At 40.7% G+C, this 19,656-nt stretch overlaps 1 protein-coding gene across 2 annotated transcripts in view; it reads right to left on the bottom strand.

Moving 5' to 3' along the window:
* Window positions 1-12,757: 12,757 nt before the first annotated feature.
* The window catches only part of LOC143282576 (monocarboxylate transporter 9-like), a 53,069-nt gene continuing 46,170 nt past the window's right edge, over window positions 12,758-19,656 (bottom strand). For both annotated transcript variants that reach the window (XM_076588267.1, XM_076588268.1), the window contains exon 4: window positions 12,758-14,974. In XM_076588267.1, the coding sequence (XP_076444382.1) occupies window positions 14,721-14,974 (254 nt within the window). In that variant the 3' untranslated portion in view covers window positions 12,758-14,720. The remainder of the gene's footprint in view (window positions 14,975-19,656) is intronic.

Below are 19,656 nucleotides of genomic sequence, written 5' to 3'. Positions count from 1 at the left end.
CCCCTTGGGAGTCCGCACCCAGCCGCGAGTCCCCACCACGAAGAGAGGACGTGCTACTCCCCCCTCCACCTGCCTCCACCTGCCTCGCGCTGGGACACCTCGGGAGGCGACGCTCGTAACCCTTTCTCCCCGGTCCCCTTCATCGCCGCGGTCCCTATTGGGAGAAATCATGAGCTCCGGGCCTGGGAGAGTCTCTTGCCAAGTATCTCTCCCAGCATCATGATCCCTGCCTTCGTAGGATGGAGTACGAGGCATGGTACCGCGCGTAGGCACCCAGCGAACAATTCGATCCCCAACAGAGAAAGGAAAGACAGGATCGACTCAGAGGTAGAAAAATACGAACGAATCGAGGGGGCCGAGTCGAAACGAGTACACAGAATGTAAGAACAATATACAGGCAAGCCGCATACAACAAAATAAGGCCAAATGAACACGCTTAACAGCCAAAAAAAGCGTTAGACGAGACAGAGACAGAGCGAAAACCTGACAAGATGGCGTGGAGAGCCTTGGCCAAAGGAATGATTCAGCGCTTATAGCTGTTAGAAGCATTTGATTGGCTAAGAGCGGGCCAGACTAAGAGGGGCTCTTTTCACTGTTAGCCACGCGAATGGCTAAGAGCGGGCCAGACTAAGAGGGGCGTCTTTTCACTGTTAGCCGCGCGAAATTTGGCCAAACAGAGCAAACCATAGGCCTAGTTTGCATCAGTTTGACATGGTACAGTATATGACACCAAACATTTGGATTATAGACAGACACCATTTCCTAAGTCTACAATACATGAATTAATTGTTTAACTCTCTCTAAACAATTGGCCCCGATCAAGGCCCTGCTGTTACAACTGTCGGATGAAGGAGCATGATCGGATTTTTGGAGTGGCACCTCATGTGAATAATGATGTTATAAGCTGAAAATACATTACTAACTTCTCCACTGTGACCAATAAATGTAGAGTGTGCCGAGTAATTTTCGAGGTGACTGGTTCAGGTGAACAGTGCATATCAACAATGGTGTCTGACCAAGTTTCTTCCCAGTCACAAAACAGACAACCGTTTCAGATGAAGGAGCCTGATTGGGGCTTTACAACGTTCTGAATTCAAAATGTTTCAAACTCACTGTGCTTTCCTAGTATCACAGTCATCAGTATGTGCAAATTTTGAACAAAAATTATGCTTGCTTTCATCATCTCACTGAAAGATAGCATAAGAAGGGAGGCAGTTTAATGTTTCGCCCTCAACTAACTCCCTGTGTTAACGATCATTTTGGAAAAATTCAGTTCATATCTTCAACCTAAGTTTTTCAGTGATTTTGTTTTACTAATCCATACAAATGGGCTATCTGTAGGGGAAAATCAAGGGAGTGAACTGGCAGTACGGAGTTAAGAAAACATTTTGAATAAGAAAAAAAAAAGGAGGGGGCAGAGAAAAAAGACGTTTTTAAAATGAACATTGCAATAACTGCACTGGTGCAGGCAGACAGGCCCATTAGTCTCTGAAATCACTGACCAAAATGAATGCCATAAGCATAATTCATTCCAAGGATTATCAGGTAAAACATTTGAACCCCCCTCCCCCCACCCCCCCTATTCGGTGGAAACAATTCAACATCTTTTTTCCAATTTTTTTTTTTTTTTTTAATTTAGAAAAACCACTACACTTCCTTCAAGTATTTAGTATCTGTCTGTCTCTAACAGTTGTTCTGGTAAAAGTCTTCCTCATTCTCTGGATATAAAGTGTGCATTATGTGCACATTGTCCCTAATACCTGGTGTGTTTTCTTGTTTTGGGTTCAAAGATTTTTTTTTCTTGATTGAGACTTGAAAGAAAAGTTCAGCTGTGCTGATTGTAGGCAATAACACTGCAGAACAGGATTCGCACAAATAGAACATTGTGAAATCAGGCTAACACCTGCACTTTCACCTCAGAGTACACAGAGAACCGAACTGAACAGAGAACCGAACTGAACAGAAAAAAAAATGTAGCACAACACATATGTATCATGTAGAAGGCATGAAATATTTCACCGTTTTCGATGCCAAGAAAGTATACCTTTATCATCATTATTTTTCACTGTTGCGCCTTCCAGCTAAAAAGGTATTTGAATGGAAAAATTCCATTCACTAACAAAATCAATAACACAACACTTTAATCCTTTATAGGACAATAAACTTTTTTCACTGCACAGCATAAATAGTATCATGAGTGATGGAATGCATTGTACTAACATGTACGGATGTTTATGAGATTCACATGAAATGGTTCAATTAAAAAAAAAAAGAATCTGAGATAGTTTGCCCACATGAAAAAACAAAACAAAAACAAACAACCCCCCTCACTCACATACAAATCCAACAACAACAAAAACAAACAAAAGAATTATAAAAAAAAAAAAAGAAAAAAAAGTGAGAAAGTATGGCATTCTGATTCACCTTAGTTGCCTTCACCTCCATCAAATACTTCTGTTAAAAAAAAAGTTAACAACAGATCATTTTAATGTCGACTGCAGACTGGATGTTTGTTTCAGTTTACAGATCTTTGAAGTCTGTCAGGAACTGATTTATAATGAACACATATTTTGTGCTTTGTCAAAAACTTGCCTCAAGAAACATACTTTCACAGTTTAAGACGAAACCATAAAACCTTTTTTCAAGAAACTCTATTGATTTTGATTTATTCACACACACACAACCCCCCACGCCCCCTCCAAAAAAACAAAACAAAAACAAACAAAAAAAACACACAAAAAAACACCCCCAGCTGATTAAAGACCTCACAAACAGGAATAAAAAAGCATTCAGTGAAATGTTGTTGTCTTCAATTCTACATTACTAGTAACAAGCTATCCTGGTGAAAACAATATTAATAAAGTGGCTGACTGTGTGGGATGATTCCTGATGATGATGCAGCTTTTGCTAGTGCTGTGTGGATAACAACCCCTCAGCACTCTGTCTCCCTTTGCTAGAGTTCATAAATAACCTAGTCTGTGATTAACAATAACAGGGTATCAATCTTTTTTTTAAAATTAATTTATTTTTTAAAGTCTGATCACCCCAACTTGACTTTGGCTTCTCTAGAGACCTTCCAAACTCCGCCAAAATTTTGCATCTGGCTGTTTTCAGTCCCAAGGCCCTGATAGATCCCACTTCTGGTGTTCTTGGGCTGACTCAATGAGTTCAACCTGAGTTTAGATCAGACAGGCACTTAACACTCTTGACATGATCTTATGGCATGCAGGGTGGTATGCTCCGCCTGGCCTGTCTGGTGATAAAGTGTTGAGTCTCACTCTCCCTCCTTCCCTCACTCTGACCCCTCTTTCTGCATAATCTAAAATTCCCCCTCTCCCTCCCTCTGTCTGCTTGGTGTGCTCTCTCTCTCTAGGTATATATGTGTTTAAATATGTACATCATTAATAAATATATAATTTACAAAAACATTATATAAATCAGTCAAAAATCAATCAACAAACACAAATCAATGAGAAGGTGGCAAATTGTCACTGTGTTTGCGCATGTGTTCGTGTGTGTGTTCAAGTGGGTAAAAAGCCAACCAAATTAGACTGACCAGTTAATGGGAAACAAAAAAGTAAACTAACACTCAAATCTACCCAAATAACTGAACAACAATGGGGTCCAAGCAAATCAACCAATCAAGCAAACAAAGACAGAAGTCAGTCAGTTTTTGTTTTAAACAATAAAATCAATTATAGTCAAATGTAGTGTAATACAATGACTCCCTCCAAAGGAGCAGTCTTGAGAGCGCTTTTGTGCTTCCAATTAATTATTCTTATTCTTGTTGCTTATAGTCCAGCTGACCGCACAGGGCCATATCAGGACTGTCAAACCATACAAATGCTCAACCACGTCAACACAAAACTGTCACATCTACAAAAAAAACACTAAGACAAACCCACAAAACAGTTCATGACACAGTATCCCAACCATTTAGCTCCTTATGGCAAATAAGACCAGGTCATGCTGCGGACACCAGCCATTCCACCCAATTTATCATCCCCAGATTACAAAAATCGTAAAAAAGGAGAAAAAAAAAAAACACCCAATACTTCAAAGCCAAACAAAAAATACATAAAAAGGCTTCCAATTAATTGACCTGGGAGAAAAAACAACATGACACCCAACCACCACTATGAAAAATACACACCATTAGCACACACACAAGCATCCATGCACACATAAATCGTCTCACAGCTCACACACACACGTGCATGACGCACACTGATCCGGGGTTATTCATTTGTCTACATCAGGGTAGTATTTTTGTGTGCAGTCAGAATTCCAAGGGTGACACAAAAGTAAATCTGCTTCCATTTTTTTTTATATTAGCAAGCTGTTTCATCTTCACTTGTTTTCATATTAATTTGATTTATAACAATTTCCTAGTGGACAATGCATCATCAACCCTCAGTCTACCCCACTCATTGCTATCCCCTCCTTTCCTCTCTCTCTAGCAAGTGTGTGTGTGTGTTTGTGAGTGTGTGTACTTATTTTTTGTAGTGTATGAATTTGTGTGTGTGTGAATAATTATGTTAGTGTGTGTGTGTGCGTGCGCGCACGCTCACACACGCATCTTTCTCACTGTTTCTGGATGAGGGCTGACCATGTAATTTACATGCATGTGTGTGTGTGTGTGTGTGTGTGTGTGTGTGTAATTATGTGTGTATGTGTAAGCGTGTGTGCGCATCTTTCCAAATGAGGGTTGACCATTTAATTTGTACTGGCATTTATGAATCTTTCCGTTGTTACTGTTGTTGTTGTTGTTGTTGTGTGGTGTGTGTCAGTCTGTGTCTGGGTGTGTTCTGCTCTGATGAATCCGTTTTCTCAAATATGTATATTCTTACAATTGCCATAATAAAAATTATAGGCTGTTGACCAACATCATTTAAAGTCAACTGGTTTGGTCTTGCATATTCATGATTGCATGCATCTATATGTAGGTAATCAAGTTTCCTTGGTAAAGCGCATTTTCCACATTAACTGCTATGTGCATATCTGTCAGTACATTTGTTGTTTGTTTATAACAAAAGTAACAATATATGCACTTGTGTGTATGTTTGATAATGCACATCCCTCTGTATGCATGTGTGTGTGACTCACAATAAGGACAAGAACATGTTTTTGCCATACAAGTTAAGACTTGATGCAACAAGGATAAATCTAACTAAATATAATATAAAAACCTACAACAAAAGTGTGTGTGTGTGTGTGTGTGTGTGTGTGTATGCAATTTTCCTTAAAATAAAGATTGTTTTGTCAAGGTTTATTTCCATGTGTTTCACACACACAAATGCTAACATGCATGCACGCATATGTACATATAACTGCCCGCACATTGCCTGAAAAATGGCTGAATGTGGCCAGATGATGACTACTGATGCTGAATTGATATGAAGGCTTGAGAAAAAAAATTAACAGAAGCTGTTGTTGTTAACTGAAAGTTAGTAAACAAGTGGGTAAAGGGGTGAAGAAGAAAGTATTAAAAAAAAAAGTTAAAGACAAATAATTAATTGGACGAGAAAAAAAAAAGTTGAAAAAACGAATGAATAAATGAACAAACGAACAAACAAAACAAATAAATAAAACATGCTGAAGTTACTTTTATTGCAAAGCACACTAGTGTTATCTGTCCGCAACAAAACCACTATAAGTGGTTGACCAATGTCCATTGTGTCATATGTCTCAAAGTTGTTCTGGTGGGTCATAAACTATGGAGGATCTGTAACGCGAAGGCACCAATATGCCGTGACTGATTAGATTGATGACCCACCTCTCATCTGCACATCCCATTCATGCAATCTTGCCAAGTCACAGTGCATTAACGGCTAAATTGTCGCAGGTAACAAATCAACATTTAACAGACCTTCGCTGAATTGTTGGGTTGGTGACAATTCATTGGATCTCTGACAAATCAACAGGTCAGAGTCGCCAGTCAATGACATAGCGGACTGGTGGCATTTTAGCGGATTGGTGACATTTTAGCAGTCACTTAGTAACCGCTGATTTTGTCGTCACTGATTCTTTCACTGGCAGTTCATTATGTTAAGATTATTTTCATTTTGGGAAGGGGGTTATTCTGTGTATTTGTGTGCTAAGCTCGGGAGCATGTCTATATTCCCCCCAGGTCTATGTTCACCAAGGTCTGTCATGGTCAGTGGTGTTCAATAGTGGACAGTGGTTAAAGGTGGTCACTGGCAGTCCGCAGTGGTCAGTTGCCACACAAAGTTCAGTTGTCAGTAGGAGTTGGTGGCCGGTAATAGTCAGTGACCATCAGTGGTCAGCAGTTAGCAGTGGTCATTGGTGGTCAGGTCAGTAATGGTCAGTGGTGAATGGAGGTCAGCAGTGACCAGTGGTCAGTAGTGACTAGCTGGGGTCATTGGTCAGTAGTGGCCAGTGGCCAATTCAGCAGTTAAATGAGCTCTGCCACTTCAGTGGTCAACACACATTAAACCCTCTTAGTGTGCCGTGAAGTATGTTGTCAAATTGACAGATAAGATCGAGACCAATAAGGTGGAGCCTTTAGCTCTGATCTATCTGCTTATCCACCTCTTACATGCCTTAATGTTACGGCAGCAGGGTGTTCAAGCCTTTAAGTGTGAGTGTGTGTGTGTGTGTGTGTGTGTTTTTGCATGCAATTTTTTCTCAAAATATAGACTGTTGTCTTGTCAAAGTGTGTTTTTGTTCATATTTACATGGGGGAGGTGCTTTCTGCCACTTGTGAAAAGCATGTGCACATACACACTAAAACTAAGATGCACTAACACACAAGCCTAAGTTTCTGTCCAGCCTAAGCTCTGTATCTTATGACCCAGCTATCCAAACATATTTCATCCAGGCAGCTGTCACTCAATGTTGAAGTTACCCAAGTTTTATGACCAAGCCACTCTTCCTACTGTGTCAAAGTGGCTGTCTTCCCTCTTATCGCCCCATCACTGATAAGACAATCATGCTATCCAGGTTCAAGACCAATGGCCTCAGACAGACTCAAAAAGTACATAGCCCTTTGTCTATAGAAGCTGGAACTGTGAAGCCAATCTTGGGTCTTTAGACTTCTAGACCAAGATGGCAAATCTGTAACCAGACCCCAAAGAGCTATCAAACTATAAACCCTACCTCGTAATGAATGTGTTAAATAAAAGTGTTTTCTGTTTTAATAAGCAAAACGCTTGTCAACAAGTATATTCATACAAGTTATGTACCCCAACGACACTGATTTAACATGACAATGTAGAACGAGGTATCCTGTTTCAGTGAGCAAGGTATCCTACAAACATTGCATAGTCAGCACAAAAGCAAATTGAAGTTGGTCTAATACTTCTGATTCTCAAACTGAAAAAGAACTCAATTGTTCTTCCAATTCAATGCTATTCAGTTCACTCCTTTGTCAGCAGCAAATTCAATAATATTTCACTTCACTCCTCTGTAAAGTGATTTATTTCTTCTAACTCTGCTTCCTAACATTCCCAACAATATTTTTTGTAAAATTCATGTTTAAAAAAAAAATGTTTTGCTTCAGATATAATGACTACGAGTTTTCTCTTATTCAACATTAAGCAAGTACCAACATTCTCAACCATGAGATACCCAGCGCACTGAGTCATGTTTCAAAAACTTATGTATTAGATGAGAAAGATCCAGTAGAATTCAGACTGGTGTCCCAACATCTCTTGGCAGAATTTTGGTGCTCCTGGCAGATGTATGCATCAATGTAACTATCAGACAGTTTCTATTTGAACAGAAAATAATAAAATTACTGCAATGAATGGATGTGTCACTAAGTCAGATACAAGTGTTATGATATATGAATAGGAAAGAAATTTGGCTTCTTTATTAAGTTTTTGCCCTTCTCAGAAGTGCACTGTAATTATTATTAGAATGCATGGAAAGAAGTTATTTTTCCTTTTTTTATGCCTAATTTGATGTTGACAGACAAAGTATTTTCAAAGAAAACGAATTTGTTAAATTTCACCACACACACACACACACAGGGTTATTACACAGACTCGTGTTGTGTGTCAACACACATGAGACCCAGAAATGGTTCAGTTAACAGTTAAAAACAGTTTTCAAAATTCTTCAATCAGGTATGAGATAAAGATTACTCACAGTATCCAAGTGGTTTTGTTGTTTTGTTTATCACAAAGTATCTTTCTAAGGCCAATAAGATATCATGTGATACAAGAATTTTTAACCCATTCCCATCTTTTCATGACTTAACACTGCTCAGATACTTCTAACAAATGTAGCTGAAGTATGCAGAACGATTCCCACAGAGACCAATTTTTCAGGCAAGAGGCCTGACAAAGAAGTGCCATCAATGAACGTTTTCAACATGCTCATTCTAGCTAATTCAATACCTTATCTAAAATATTTTAAAGCAGTCAACATGTTGATGGTGTAGTTAGTGTTATTCTGTGTGTTTTTTCTAGCATTTCTTTTTCTCTCTTTCTTCAACTCTTCTGCCCCACAGCTACATGCCTGCTACAACTCACCTGGACCAGCACTACAAGAGACCACTGCAGTAAAAAAAAAAAAAAAAAAAAACAACAACAAAAAAAACACCACCACAGTTGTTCACTAAAATGATGAAAATTTATGGAGAATTGTTGAATTCACTGTTGAAGTTTCTTTTTTCATGTTTCCAGAATCTGTATATTGCTCAGTTTAGAACGCCAAATGTACCAAGAAAGAATAAATGAAATTAGAATAGTGTGTACCAAGTCCACCGGGGAAGTAATCATGGTACTTTAACTCATACCTGTAGTAGGATAAGTTAAAGGCAATGTGGGCAAGAAATTCTTGCTGTAATAGCCTGTTGAGTGCCAGAAAATTTTGTTTATAAAAATAGTGCTCTCCGTCACCAGGGAATTTTCAGGATTCAAGGGTAATAATTTTTTATTTTATTTTATTTTTTAATAATTCTAGTACAAAAGCTATGGGAGATGTATAACAAAACTAAACATTTCTGTGAAGGAAAATGAATGTGGATTTTAATCTGGACCGGACCCCCCCCCCCCCCCCCCCCTTTAATTTGAATCTTGATAACCACTCAGGCATTTCAAAGTGAAGATAAGAATTTCTATACATTTAAAAAGTCTATATACCCAGAAAGAAAACTAAAAACAGCTGAAAATAACATGCTTAGGGTCTGGTAAACCTGTAAAAGAAAATAAAAAGGCTAATAAGTTGTATGATAACAATCATAACTCCTGTAGTCAAGTAAGTGAATAGCTGTCCCATGAACGAGAAACATGGGTTCAGTCAAGATAAAAAGTCAATTATATCTCAGAAAGTGAGCCATCAAGCTTTTCTTACATCTAAGAGCATCCCCCTTTAGAGAAGAAAGCTCTGATGATTTTCCCTTCCTCCTGGTTGTAAATCAGTGTTCCCGATTATGCACATATGTGCATAAATGGCGCAAATATTTCAATTTTGATGCACATTATTTTGGCATTGTGTGTCATGACGCACACTTTTTCTTTCAAAAAAGAACTGCTAATAAACCAGCAAGCTCTGGCAGATAGCTCAAGCATACAAGCCTGCTTAGCAGAGTTACATCCCTTACCGGAGACAGTTACATTTACCCAATGTGCAGAACACACTCAAAATCGTCAACCATACAAACGCTGAAAATGTCGCTGGTGCGCTGACACACTTGTCAACTAAATGCTGTACAAGCAGAGATTCTCAACAAATCATCATTGACAATGATGGCCGCATGAAATGGTGTAAAGCGCAAGTTTAACAACAGATGGCTGGAGGAGTTTGACTGGTGCTAATTTCTCTCTGGGATGCTTTTGTGCACAATCTGCATCTGAGGTTCACAGTCAAAAAATGCCTTCGGCAAGTGGCTACTTGGCAACAAATATATATATATATATAAAACAACAAAAAAACACCTGACACAGTGAAAGAAGATTCAGTTTTAAGTTCTGTCAAAAGAAAAAGCGCCTGAGGCTGGTTTGTGTGAATGAATAAATGCAATTCAGAATTCAATCGATCATATTTGGGTTACTGCTGTCTGATGCATGATGCCTGACAGCATGCTTAATTTCAGTTTTGTTTTATGTTTTGTTTCATGCGAGTTGATACTTGTACTTTAGAAAAGTTTTGTTTTTCTTCATCTATTCTTTGTTTTTGTTTTACTTGTGACAACAATATGTAACCACGGAGCATACTAGCAGTCATTTCATGGTCCTGGCATTGGGACAATCTGTTACTGTTGTGACTGCAGTCATAAAAAAGAAAACACTTTTGCACTGGATTTCAGTTTGACCAGTGTGTGTGTGTGTGTGTGAGTGTGTGTGTGTGTGTGTGTGATGTATGAGGGAATAAACCAATGTAAAAAGCAATATGCTGAAGCATGGGATGATTCAGGCTTTGACCCTCGAAATTTGTGAAATGATGCCCCCCAAAAATGAGACAGAAGGTCACGCTGACCCTCAAAATTTTAGGTGCTTGGGGAACACTGTAAATGATCTGATAGTGTCTGCTATGCATATGGTTTGCCTGCTCTATGAAGGAATTGCTCAACTGATCAGTGATTCAAAATTTATTATTTTTAATTGTGAAAAAGTAAAAAACATGATTCCCGACTATCCTCTATCAACTCTGGGTTTCATGAAAATTGTGGATGACTGGCTTCCGCTGTTCCCAGCAGTTTAACACTGACAAAAGACAGTTCACTGACAGGTCAGGGCCACACCCACTAACTGCTCCTGGCCTTCGACCTGTTGTCTTATATCACTCCTCTCCCTCTTCTCTAATTACGTGACAGTACCACACCTTCACTGTCAGTCATGGTCACTTGCTCAGAAATGATGTCTGACTGGATAGATAGACTGAAGTAAGTGCAAATGTTGCTGTCAGTTTTGTCACAGTCATTGTCATCACCTTCGAATTCAAACAAATGGTATGACATGACAGATTCATTTCTCATCATTATACACAATCATCTGCACAGCTTGCAAAGTTATGTAAATCTGACTAGGACCACTGTCTTCACTTAACAGTGTCCAATGCCTTTTTTGGCATGTGAGGCAAAACCCTCTTAACATGCATGCTCCAAGTGGTCCAATTAGCAAATCGTTTTTGAGAAAAATGGGGTCTTCCATCTGACGAATGCTTGTTTATTTATTTATAGTCTTGACTGTGAACCTCAGATGCAGATTGTGCACAAAAGCATCCCAGAGAGAAATTAGCACCAGTCAAACTCCCCCAGCCATCGGAGTCTGTTTATGTTCACTGAACCAAACTCCCACAAAGGAAAAATCATATGACATCAGTGGATGTCTTTTAGGCACCATAGCAACACTTTCAGCAGGATGTCAGCTGACGTCTTATAATCACTGAACAGGTTAAAATCACAACCAAACACTAATCATGGCAACACAAACATTATCTGTTAACAAACTGGAAATGACCAAAGAAAATGTTGCAGATCTGGCAGCAAAATGAAAAAGTATTTCCAGAGACAATGAATTTGTTACAGTTTACCAAAGACACACACACACACAAAAACACACAGGCATATGTACACACAAACAACTGAAACACAGTTATTACACAGACTCACATTGTTCACAAACAAGAGGCCCCCCAAAATGTCTTACAATGTCAGTATCCCAAGTATTTCTCTGCACTGATGAAGTGATGCACTAGTTTTATCATCAGTTTTTGATGATTTGCATACACAGTACTGCTGGTTAGCTCCCCTGACTTTCCCCACAGATGACGTATTTGTATGGGTAAGAAATAAATTCACCAAAAAACAAATGTTAGAATTTATGAATTTAAAACTTCAAACTGATCCATAAGTTACTTGGGGGCAAAATATGAAACTTCCTCCCTTCTTATGCTATCAAGTATCATTCAGTGAGATGATGAAAGTATCCATATTTTTTGTTCAAAATTTGCACACGCTGATGACTTGTAAACGAATCCAGGAAAGCACAAAGAGTTTGAAACTGATTAAATTCAGAACATTGTACTGTCACGATAGGGCCCGTTCGTGCAATTCTGTTGTCTGCCTTGTGACTGAAACAAAACTGGGTCAGACGCCATTGTTGACATGTACTGCTCACGTGAACCAGTCACCGTAAAAATAACTCTCCTGCTTGCAAGCACAGCAACACAGACTGCATTTACTAGGTCGCAGTGGAGCATGGAAAGGTCAGTTAACAATATTCTTAGCTCATAATGTCATTGTGGAAATTAGGTGCCACTCCAAAAATTCAAAACTATTTGAGGCCCCAATTGTCTGAAATGGTTGTAAAAAGTAGGGCCCTGATCGGGGCCTTTCATCTGGAGTCAAAGTTAAGTGGAGTGATGGCCAAGAGGTAACGCCTCCGCCTAGGAAACGAGAGAATCTGAGCGCACTGGTTCGAATCATGGCTCAGCCACCAATATTTTCTCCCCCTCCACTAGACCTTGAGCGGTGGTCTGGACGCTAGTCATTCGGATGAGACGATAAACCGAAGTCCCGTGTGCAGCATGCACTTAGCGCACGTAAAAGAACCCATGGCAACAAAAACGGTTGTTCCTGGCAAAAATTTTGTAGAAACATTCAATAGGAAAAACAAATAAAACTGCACCCAGGAGAAAATATATAAAAAATGGGTGGCGCTGTAGTGTAGCGATGTGCTCTCCCTGGGGAGAGCAGCCAGAATTTCATACAGAGAAATCTGTTGTGATAAAAAGAGAAAATACAAGTTACACACTGAGTGACATAACTTATCGCAACACAGGTGAATATATGCATAATTTTTATTGAAAAAGATAACAGTATACTGCATTTATGATGGATGTCAAGATCTGTATGTGAATGTGTTGGAATCCCATCAGAACTGCCTTCGGTCTCCAATGGTGTTCAACATATTCCTGGAACACATCATGCCTGACACGCTTTAAGATGATATCAGCACAGTCAGCACTGGAGGAAGAACCATCGTGAGCCTTGCTTCGCAAATAACATCAGTGGCTTGGCAGGTAGTGAGCAATAACTAGCCAAGCTTGTTAAAAAAAATGATGAAAGATCTACAAGATATGGCATTGAAATCAGCACTGAAAAGACCAAGCTGATGGCCAGACACAATACTACCATTACTAACATAATTGTCTGGGGACAGAAGCTAAGAACTGCTCAACAGTTCACCTATCTGGGATCTATCACCAGCAATGAAGGGTCCAAACCAGAAATCCTCTTAAAGGAAGCAAAGACAACAACAGCAGTGTCCAGACTGAAACCTATGTGAAAGGACAGCAACATCTCTGTGAAACACAAGCTTAGATTCTTGTGTGCACTGGTATGTTCCATCTTCCTGCATGCATGCAAGACATGGAACCTCAAGGGGGATTTGGAAATAAGAATTCAAGCCATGGAAATTAGGTAAATGAGGTGTTATCACAAGATACTTAACATCAGATACACTAAACAAGTGCAACAAACCATAAAATCAAGCTGCACATTAGACCTTATGATGATCTGCCAACCTCAGTTAAGAAAAGAAACCTACGTTGGTGCCAACTAACAAGACTAATGGCTTTGCTACAACTGACAGACCTGGAGGAATCTGGTGAACAGTTCTGAGTGGCAGCCCAATAACTCTTCACAGAGTAGAGAGAAGAAGAAAAGTGTCTGTGTGCATGATAGTATATCTATACAAACGATCTTAAAAATATCTATACAAATGATCTGAAAAATTAATTTTAAGATACAAACTTATAACTGACCCCAAGCGTTTACAGAATATATCATTTCAACGTAACTTAAAAAAAAGAAAAAAGAATATTAGACCTTAACATTTAACAACAAAGATAAATCAAGTGATCACCTTGAAAGTAAAAACAACAATGTAAGTAAAGTAGCAGAGAAAGGTCAGGCAGTTCAACAACCGAATGGCAGTGGCATGTGTATACAAAATACTAACATTAACCAAAACGTGAATGTTCCTTTCCACATCTCAAACCCATGTAAAATAAATATTTCTGGCTAATCTGAAGAGAAAAAATGTCATATACTGTTGGTGTTAAAAGGATTCAATCTGTCAAAATCTTGCTTGGTGAGTAAATATACAATATACATACAGTATACAACTGTTGTTAACAACTCTTACCTGCTGTCCTCTGTTGAGAGGGTGGGGGGTGGGGAGGGTGGGGTGGTCAAAGATACAATAAACTCTAAAAAGCCATAAGGGCAATGATTTCATATCTGGTGTTCAGCATATGAAGGTAGGGCCCAATTCTCTCCTCTCCTGACAATTTAACTTTACTAAAGTCAGGTACCCATTCACGCCTGACTGGAGAGAAGAAGATCAGATTAAAACGCCTTTCCCAAGGACACAACACCAAGCCGAGACAGGGGCTCAAACCCTGATCACTAGTGAACACAGGATGAGGTCCACTGCTTAACCAATTCTGCAACAGCGCCGAAAAGCATAAAAAGAAAAGTAAAGTGCCCCCCCACCCTCTCCACGACCACCCTCTTAGTCTAACCAAGCCTTCAGACTCCTAACAAAGGGAAGGGAACTGTACATTTAACTATGTCTTCAAACTTAACAAAGGGAGGGTTCATCAAAACCTTTCTTTAATCTCATCTTGCATTATACTGATACCTTCAGTATTCCCTTCCTATGGCCTAAGTCCTGACTTATTTTTCACAGTCCCACTGGTTCCAGCCACTATAAAACAGTCACTTTTCCATACCACTCAAGAGTTCAGACTACTGTCTGACCAGCTGCAGGAGGCCCGCTGATCCAAACTACAGCATCATTGTTGTTCTTGCTGCTGCTGCCAGCACCATCCTCTGTCTGTCTACGCCAAAGACTCTGGTGAACGCAGCAATATTGACAGAAGCGGTCACACAGTCGGATGATGTACAAGAAGAAGATGATGATTCCTGACATCATGATGAATCCTCCAGCGATGGGGAAAGCCAGGTTGTAGTCACCACTGCTGTCAACAATCCACCCTGCAACATACATGCCCCAAGCAAGGGCAGTTTATATATCAGCCTCTTGATCTTCAACATTTTTCAACCATCACACCTCTAACCCCTAGGCTGCCTATATGACGAGATAACTTGTCAGCACAAGCATGTATGCTTCACTGCCACAATCATGAGATAACTCATCATCGAAATATTCAGACGTTTCCCTGGTTTGAGTCCGTTGACAAAAATATTGGTAGCTTTAGCTTGGGTAATCTTTCTAGATTCTATTCATAGCTAGAAACCCCGTCTACGTCATGAGGCAGTCCTTTATTTGAACATTTTGGTTGGGTTACTGCCGCAGTGTTTGCCTGGCTCCTCTCCTCACTCGCTCAACAAAATGTTGGACACTGTGCTCAAGACATGCGATTGTGGTGCACTAAATCAACCAAGATTGCTTTCTTTAGGTGATGCTCAGAAAGAATGGAAGCGTAAATTTGAAGAAGAAGACCGTGATGAACTTTTATTGGACGATTTGATAGAAAATAAAGGGAGCAATGAAGAGACCGGCCAAGATACAACTATCTATCAGTGAGTGATGCTGGCTGCACAACTGTAGCAGATGACAGAAAGTGACTGAATTATTAGCAGGACACAGGGTGAGTGATTTTCTTGGCACTCTGCCAATGCAGTCTGATGAGAACTGGATAAAGTGACCGTGTGAGAGGGGTGAAGAGGAGGGGGGTGGAGACTGAGGGGCCGTGGCCTCACATCTGTGTTATCACTTGGAGAAGTCACAATACATTGTGTATCTGTCTCTTTAAAAAAATAAATAAATAAATAAATAAATTACTGTGGTTGTTCTGGAAAAAGTTGTGTGTGCAGGTATTTGTCCAGAAAATATATTTGAGTGCAAATTACCTGACTAATGTTTGTAATGAAAAAGTTGAAAATGTGAAAAAAACAACAACACTGATTTCAAAACAACAGCATGTCACTGAAAATATATAAAATGGGAAAACATTATGTTTTGTATTCTTTATTCATTTACCTTTCAGAAAATATAAACTTTTATGGGTCTTTCTCCAAAAACAAGAACCCTGGCAAATAGATTTCACTGAAATCTTATTTCCCTGGCAGTGAAAGGGTTAAGCATATATCATATATGTGCATCTTCTTTCCAATCAACCTTCACAAGATTTCATATACTCTCCAACCCTTTCCATTGATTTTTATCCTTTTTGATCTTTCTTCTATTTTAAGAATACTGAATAAGGGTGTTCATTAAAGAAAAACAATTCCTTACAAGACAGCCAAGGCCTTCAAGACTCACTTGAGATGCATACTTAAAAAAAAATATCTTTACTTGTCCCTTAACCTGTATGACTGTTGGGGAACCACAGATAACCTGTCAACAAACTTCCTCCATCCTTCTCTATTTTCTGCTTCCCTAAGGAAATGAAATTATGGTGCTTAGAGCCTCGCCAACCACTAAGGCCATCTCAAGTCTATCGCCGCGTCAATAACTACTACAAGGATTAAAAAAAAAACAACCAATTAAAATGAGTCACCACTTCAAACTTTCCACTCCAAAGTTAAAAAAAACTTCCATAGTTTAAAACCTTCAAATCTGGTTAAAAATGTTCACTTCTTTTAAGAAGTCCATCAGCGCCCATGGAGGGACATCACGAAACAAAGTCTTCAAAGAAACCGCCGTGTAATGTCTGCGTCTAACGTCATGCAGATCTCAACAGTCAAGGAAATGAAATGAAATGAAATGAAATTATGGTGCTTAGAGCCTCGCCGACCACTAAGGCCATCTCAAGGCTATCGCCGCATCAATAACTACTACAAGGATTAAAAAACAACCAATTAAAACGAGTCACCACTTAAAACTTTCCACTCCAAAGTTTTAAAAAAACTTCCATAGTTTAAAACCTTCAAATCTGGTTAAAAAGGTTCACTTCTTTTAAGAAGTCCATCAGCGCCCATGGAGGGACATCACGAAACAAAGTCTTCAAAGAAACCGCCGTGTAATGTCTGCGTCTAACGTCATGCAGATCCCAACAGTCAAGGAGCACGTGTTTCACGGTGAGAGGCTTGTCACAGGGAATGCATCGAGGGGCCTCCTCCCCCTTCAACAAGTAAGAATGAGTAAAAAAAGTGTGCCCCCGAAGGGAGGGTCTCTTTTAGGTCCGGACGGATCTGGAAGTGCTTGTTGTCCGTCTGGGTGTTCCACTCCTCTTGCCAAAGATCCTTAACGTAAGTGTTCACCTTCCGCTTCATGTCTGTATAGGGTACCAAGGATCTGGACAATTCTTTCTTTACAGCGTTCCTGGCCAGCAGGTCCGCCCTTTCGATACCACGAATGCCAACATGTCCGGGAACCCAGGCCAACACAACCTCGTATCCTTTCTTCGTTGCGAGAGTAAAAGTTTCATAAAATTCCAGCAGTTTGGGATGAGTGATATTCCTGCAGGCGATCGCCTCCAGGGCTGACAAGGAGTCGGAAAAGATCATGAATCTCTTCTGTTTCGAAGAGAGAACCATTTTTAACCCCAGAACCAGTGCGGTCAGTTCCGCAGTGTACACCGAGCTGTCAGACAGGATGTGTTCCATTGAGGGCCGGTCAGGAAAGGCGGGACAGAACGCAGATGCGGCGACTCCGTCCTCTGACTTGGAACCGTCAGTGAAGATGCTTTGAAAAGTGGGGAATTTGTGGCACAGTTCCGAAAAGTAGGTTCTGTAGGCCAGAGAACTGGTGGTGTCCTTACGGTACGAGGCCAGATCGAATCGGACCTCAGGTGTTGTAAAGGTCCACGGAGGGCTGTCAGGGAACTTAGAGAAATCCGAGATGCCACCGACATCCAGCTCGGCATTTTCCAAGTGCGGCTGAATGCGGAGACCGAGAGGAGGTATGCAGTTTGGGTTGTCTGTAAATTTCTTATCGAAAGGGTTGTTGAATACAGCGTCGTAAGCAGGGTTTGTAGGTTCCGAAAACAATTTCAAATAATAATTCAGGGTCAGCTTCAATCTGCGGTTGGAGAGAGGCGGTTCCCCCGCCTCTGCGTACAGGCTGTGCACAGGGGTGGTGCGGAAAGCACCTAAGCTGAGACGGAGCCCTTGGTGGTGTACAGGGTCCAACAGTTTCAGATAGGACGGTCTGGCCGAGCCGTATACCACACTTCCATAATCCAGTTTGGACCGGACCAGGGCTCTGTAGAGGTGCAAGAGAGTTCTCTTATCAGCACCCCAGTTCGTGTGTGCCACAACTCGGATGATGTTAAGGGCTTTTTGGCAAGATACTTTCAGCTGTTTAATGTGGCTGAGGAAGTTCAGCTTCTGATCGAAGACGACGCCTAAAAATCTGGCTTCCTTGACCGCCGGGATGGTGGATGTTCCCAGACGGACTTCAGGGTCCGGATAGAACTGGCGAAAATTATGAAAATGGATGCATTCAGTTTTGGAGGACGAAAATGTGAAGCCATTCTCCTCTGGCCAACACTGGATTTTGTTGACGCAGAGCTGAAGCCGTCGCTGGATGCTGGTGTACATGCTGCCAGTTGCATATAAGGCAAAATCGTCCACGAACAGCGAGCTGTCCGATCCCCTCTGAACGGATTGAACGATGTCATTAATTTTGATGCTGAAAAGAGCCGGCGACAGGATGCTCCCTTGCGGGACACCCAGCTCCTGCTCGTGAATGTCGGACAGGGTGGTGCCGAGTCTCACCTGGAATTGTCTGTCTTGTAAAAAATTGTGGATGAACTGAGGCAGGTGTCCTCGGAAGCCGAGCTTGTGCAAGTCCGAGAGAATACCAAATTTCCACGTGGTATCGTAAGCTTTCTCCAAGTCAAAAAATATGGCCACCACATGTTTGTTTACAAAGGCATTTCTTACAGTGGTTTCCAGACGAACCAGATGGTCAACGGTAGAGCGATGCTTGCGGAAACCGCACTGTTCTTTCGCCAGAAGGCCATCGGTCTCTAGTTTCCACATCAGTCTACCGTTGACCATCTTCTCCATCAGTTTGCAGATGCAGCTGGTCAGTGCAATTGGGCGGTAGTTGGAGGGGTTCGAGGGGTCTTTTCCCGGTTTCGGCAGCGGGATTATGAGGGCTTTCCGCCAGGAGGGTGGAAAAAAGCCTGTGACCCAGATGTGGTTATAAACTTTAAGCAGGGTGTCCAGACAGGTTTGGGGAAGGTGCTTTAAGAGTTTATAATGGACCTCGTCCATTCCTGGACAGGAATCCGTACAGGTCTGAAGGGCAGATTTAAGTTCATTCATTGTGAAAGGAAGGTTGTAATTCTCTGTGTTGTCGGAAAAGAAGTTACATGATGTTTTTTCTGACAGGTTTTTGGTTTTAAGAAACCGAGCAGATTTGTTAGCAGATCTCGAGTTCTGTTCAATTGTGGAGGCAAGCAAATTGGCAACTGCTTTCTTCTCTGTGACCAGAGCATCTGAAAGTTTAAGATGATGAAAGGTTGGGCATACGTTTTTGCCCTTAATTCTTTTTTAAACCCTCCACACTTTCTTCTTGGGTGTGTTGGAGGTTAAGGAAGAGCAAAAATCTCTCCATGACTTCCTCTGGCTCTTTTTAAAAACATACCTGGCTTTCGCCCTCAGCTGTTGATGGGTTTGAACGCCATCGGTCTCCGGTCTCCGAAAGACGCGTTGCTGCGCTCTCTTCCGAGACTTACGGGCCTCCCGACATTCCGCGTTGA

Source organism: Babylonia areolata, chromosome 1 (assembly GCF_041734735.1).
Source record: "Babylonia areolata isolate BAREFJ2019XMU chromosome 1, ASM4173473v1, whole genome shotgun sequence".
In the NCBI taxonomy this organism is placed as follows: domain Eukaryota; kingdom Metazoa; phylum Mollusca; class Gastropoda; order Neogastropoda; family Buccinidae; genus Babylonia; species Babylonia areolata.
Note: the sequence above shows the minus strand (reverse complement) of the source record. Positions and strands in the feature narration are given on the sequence as shown.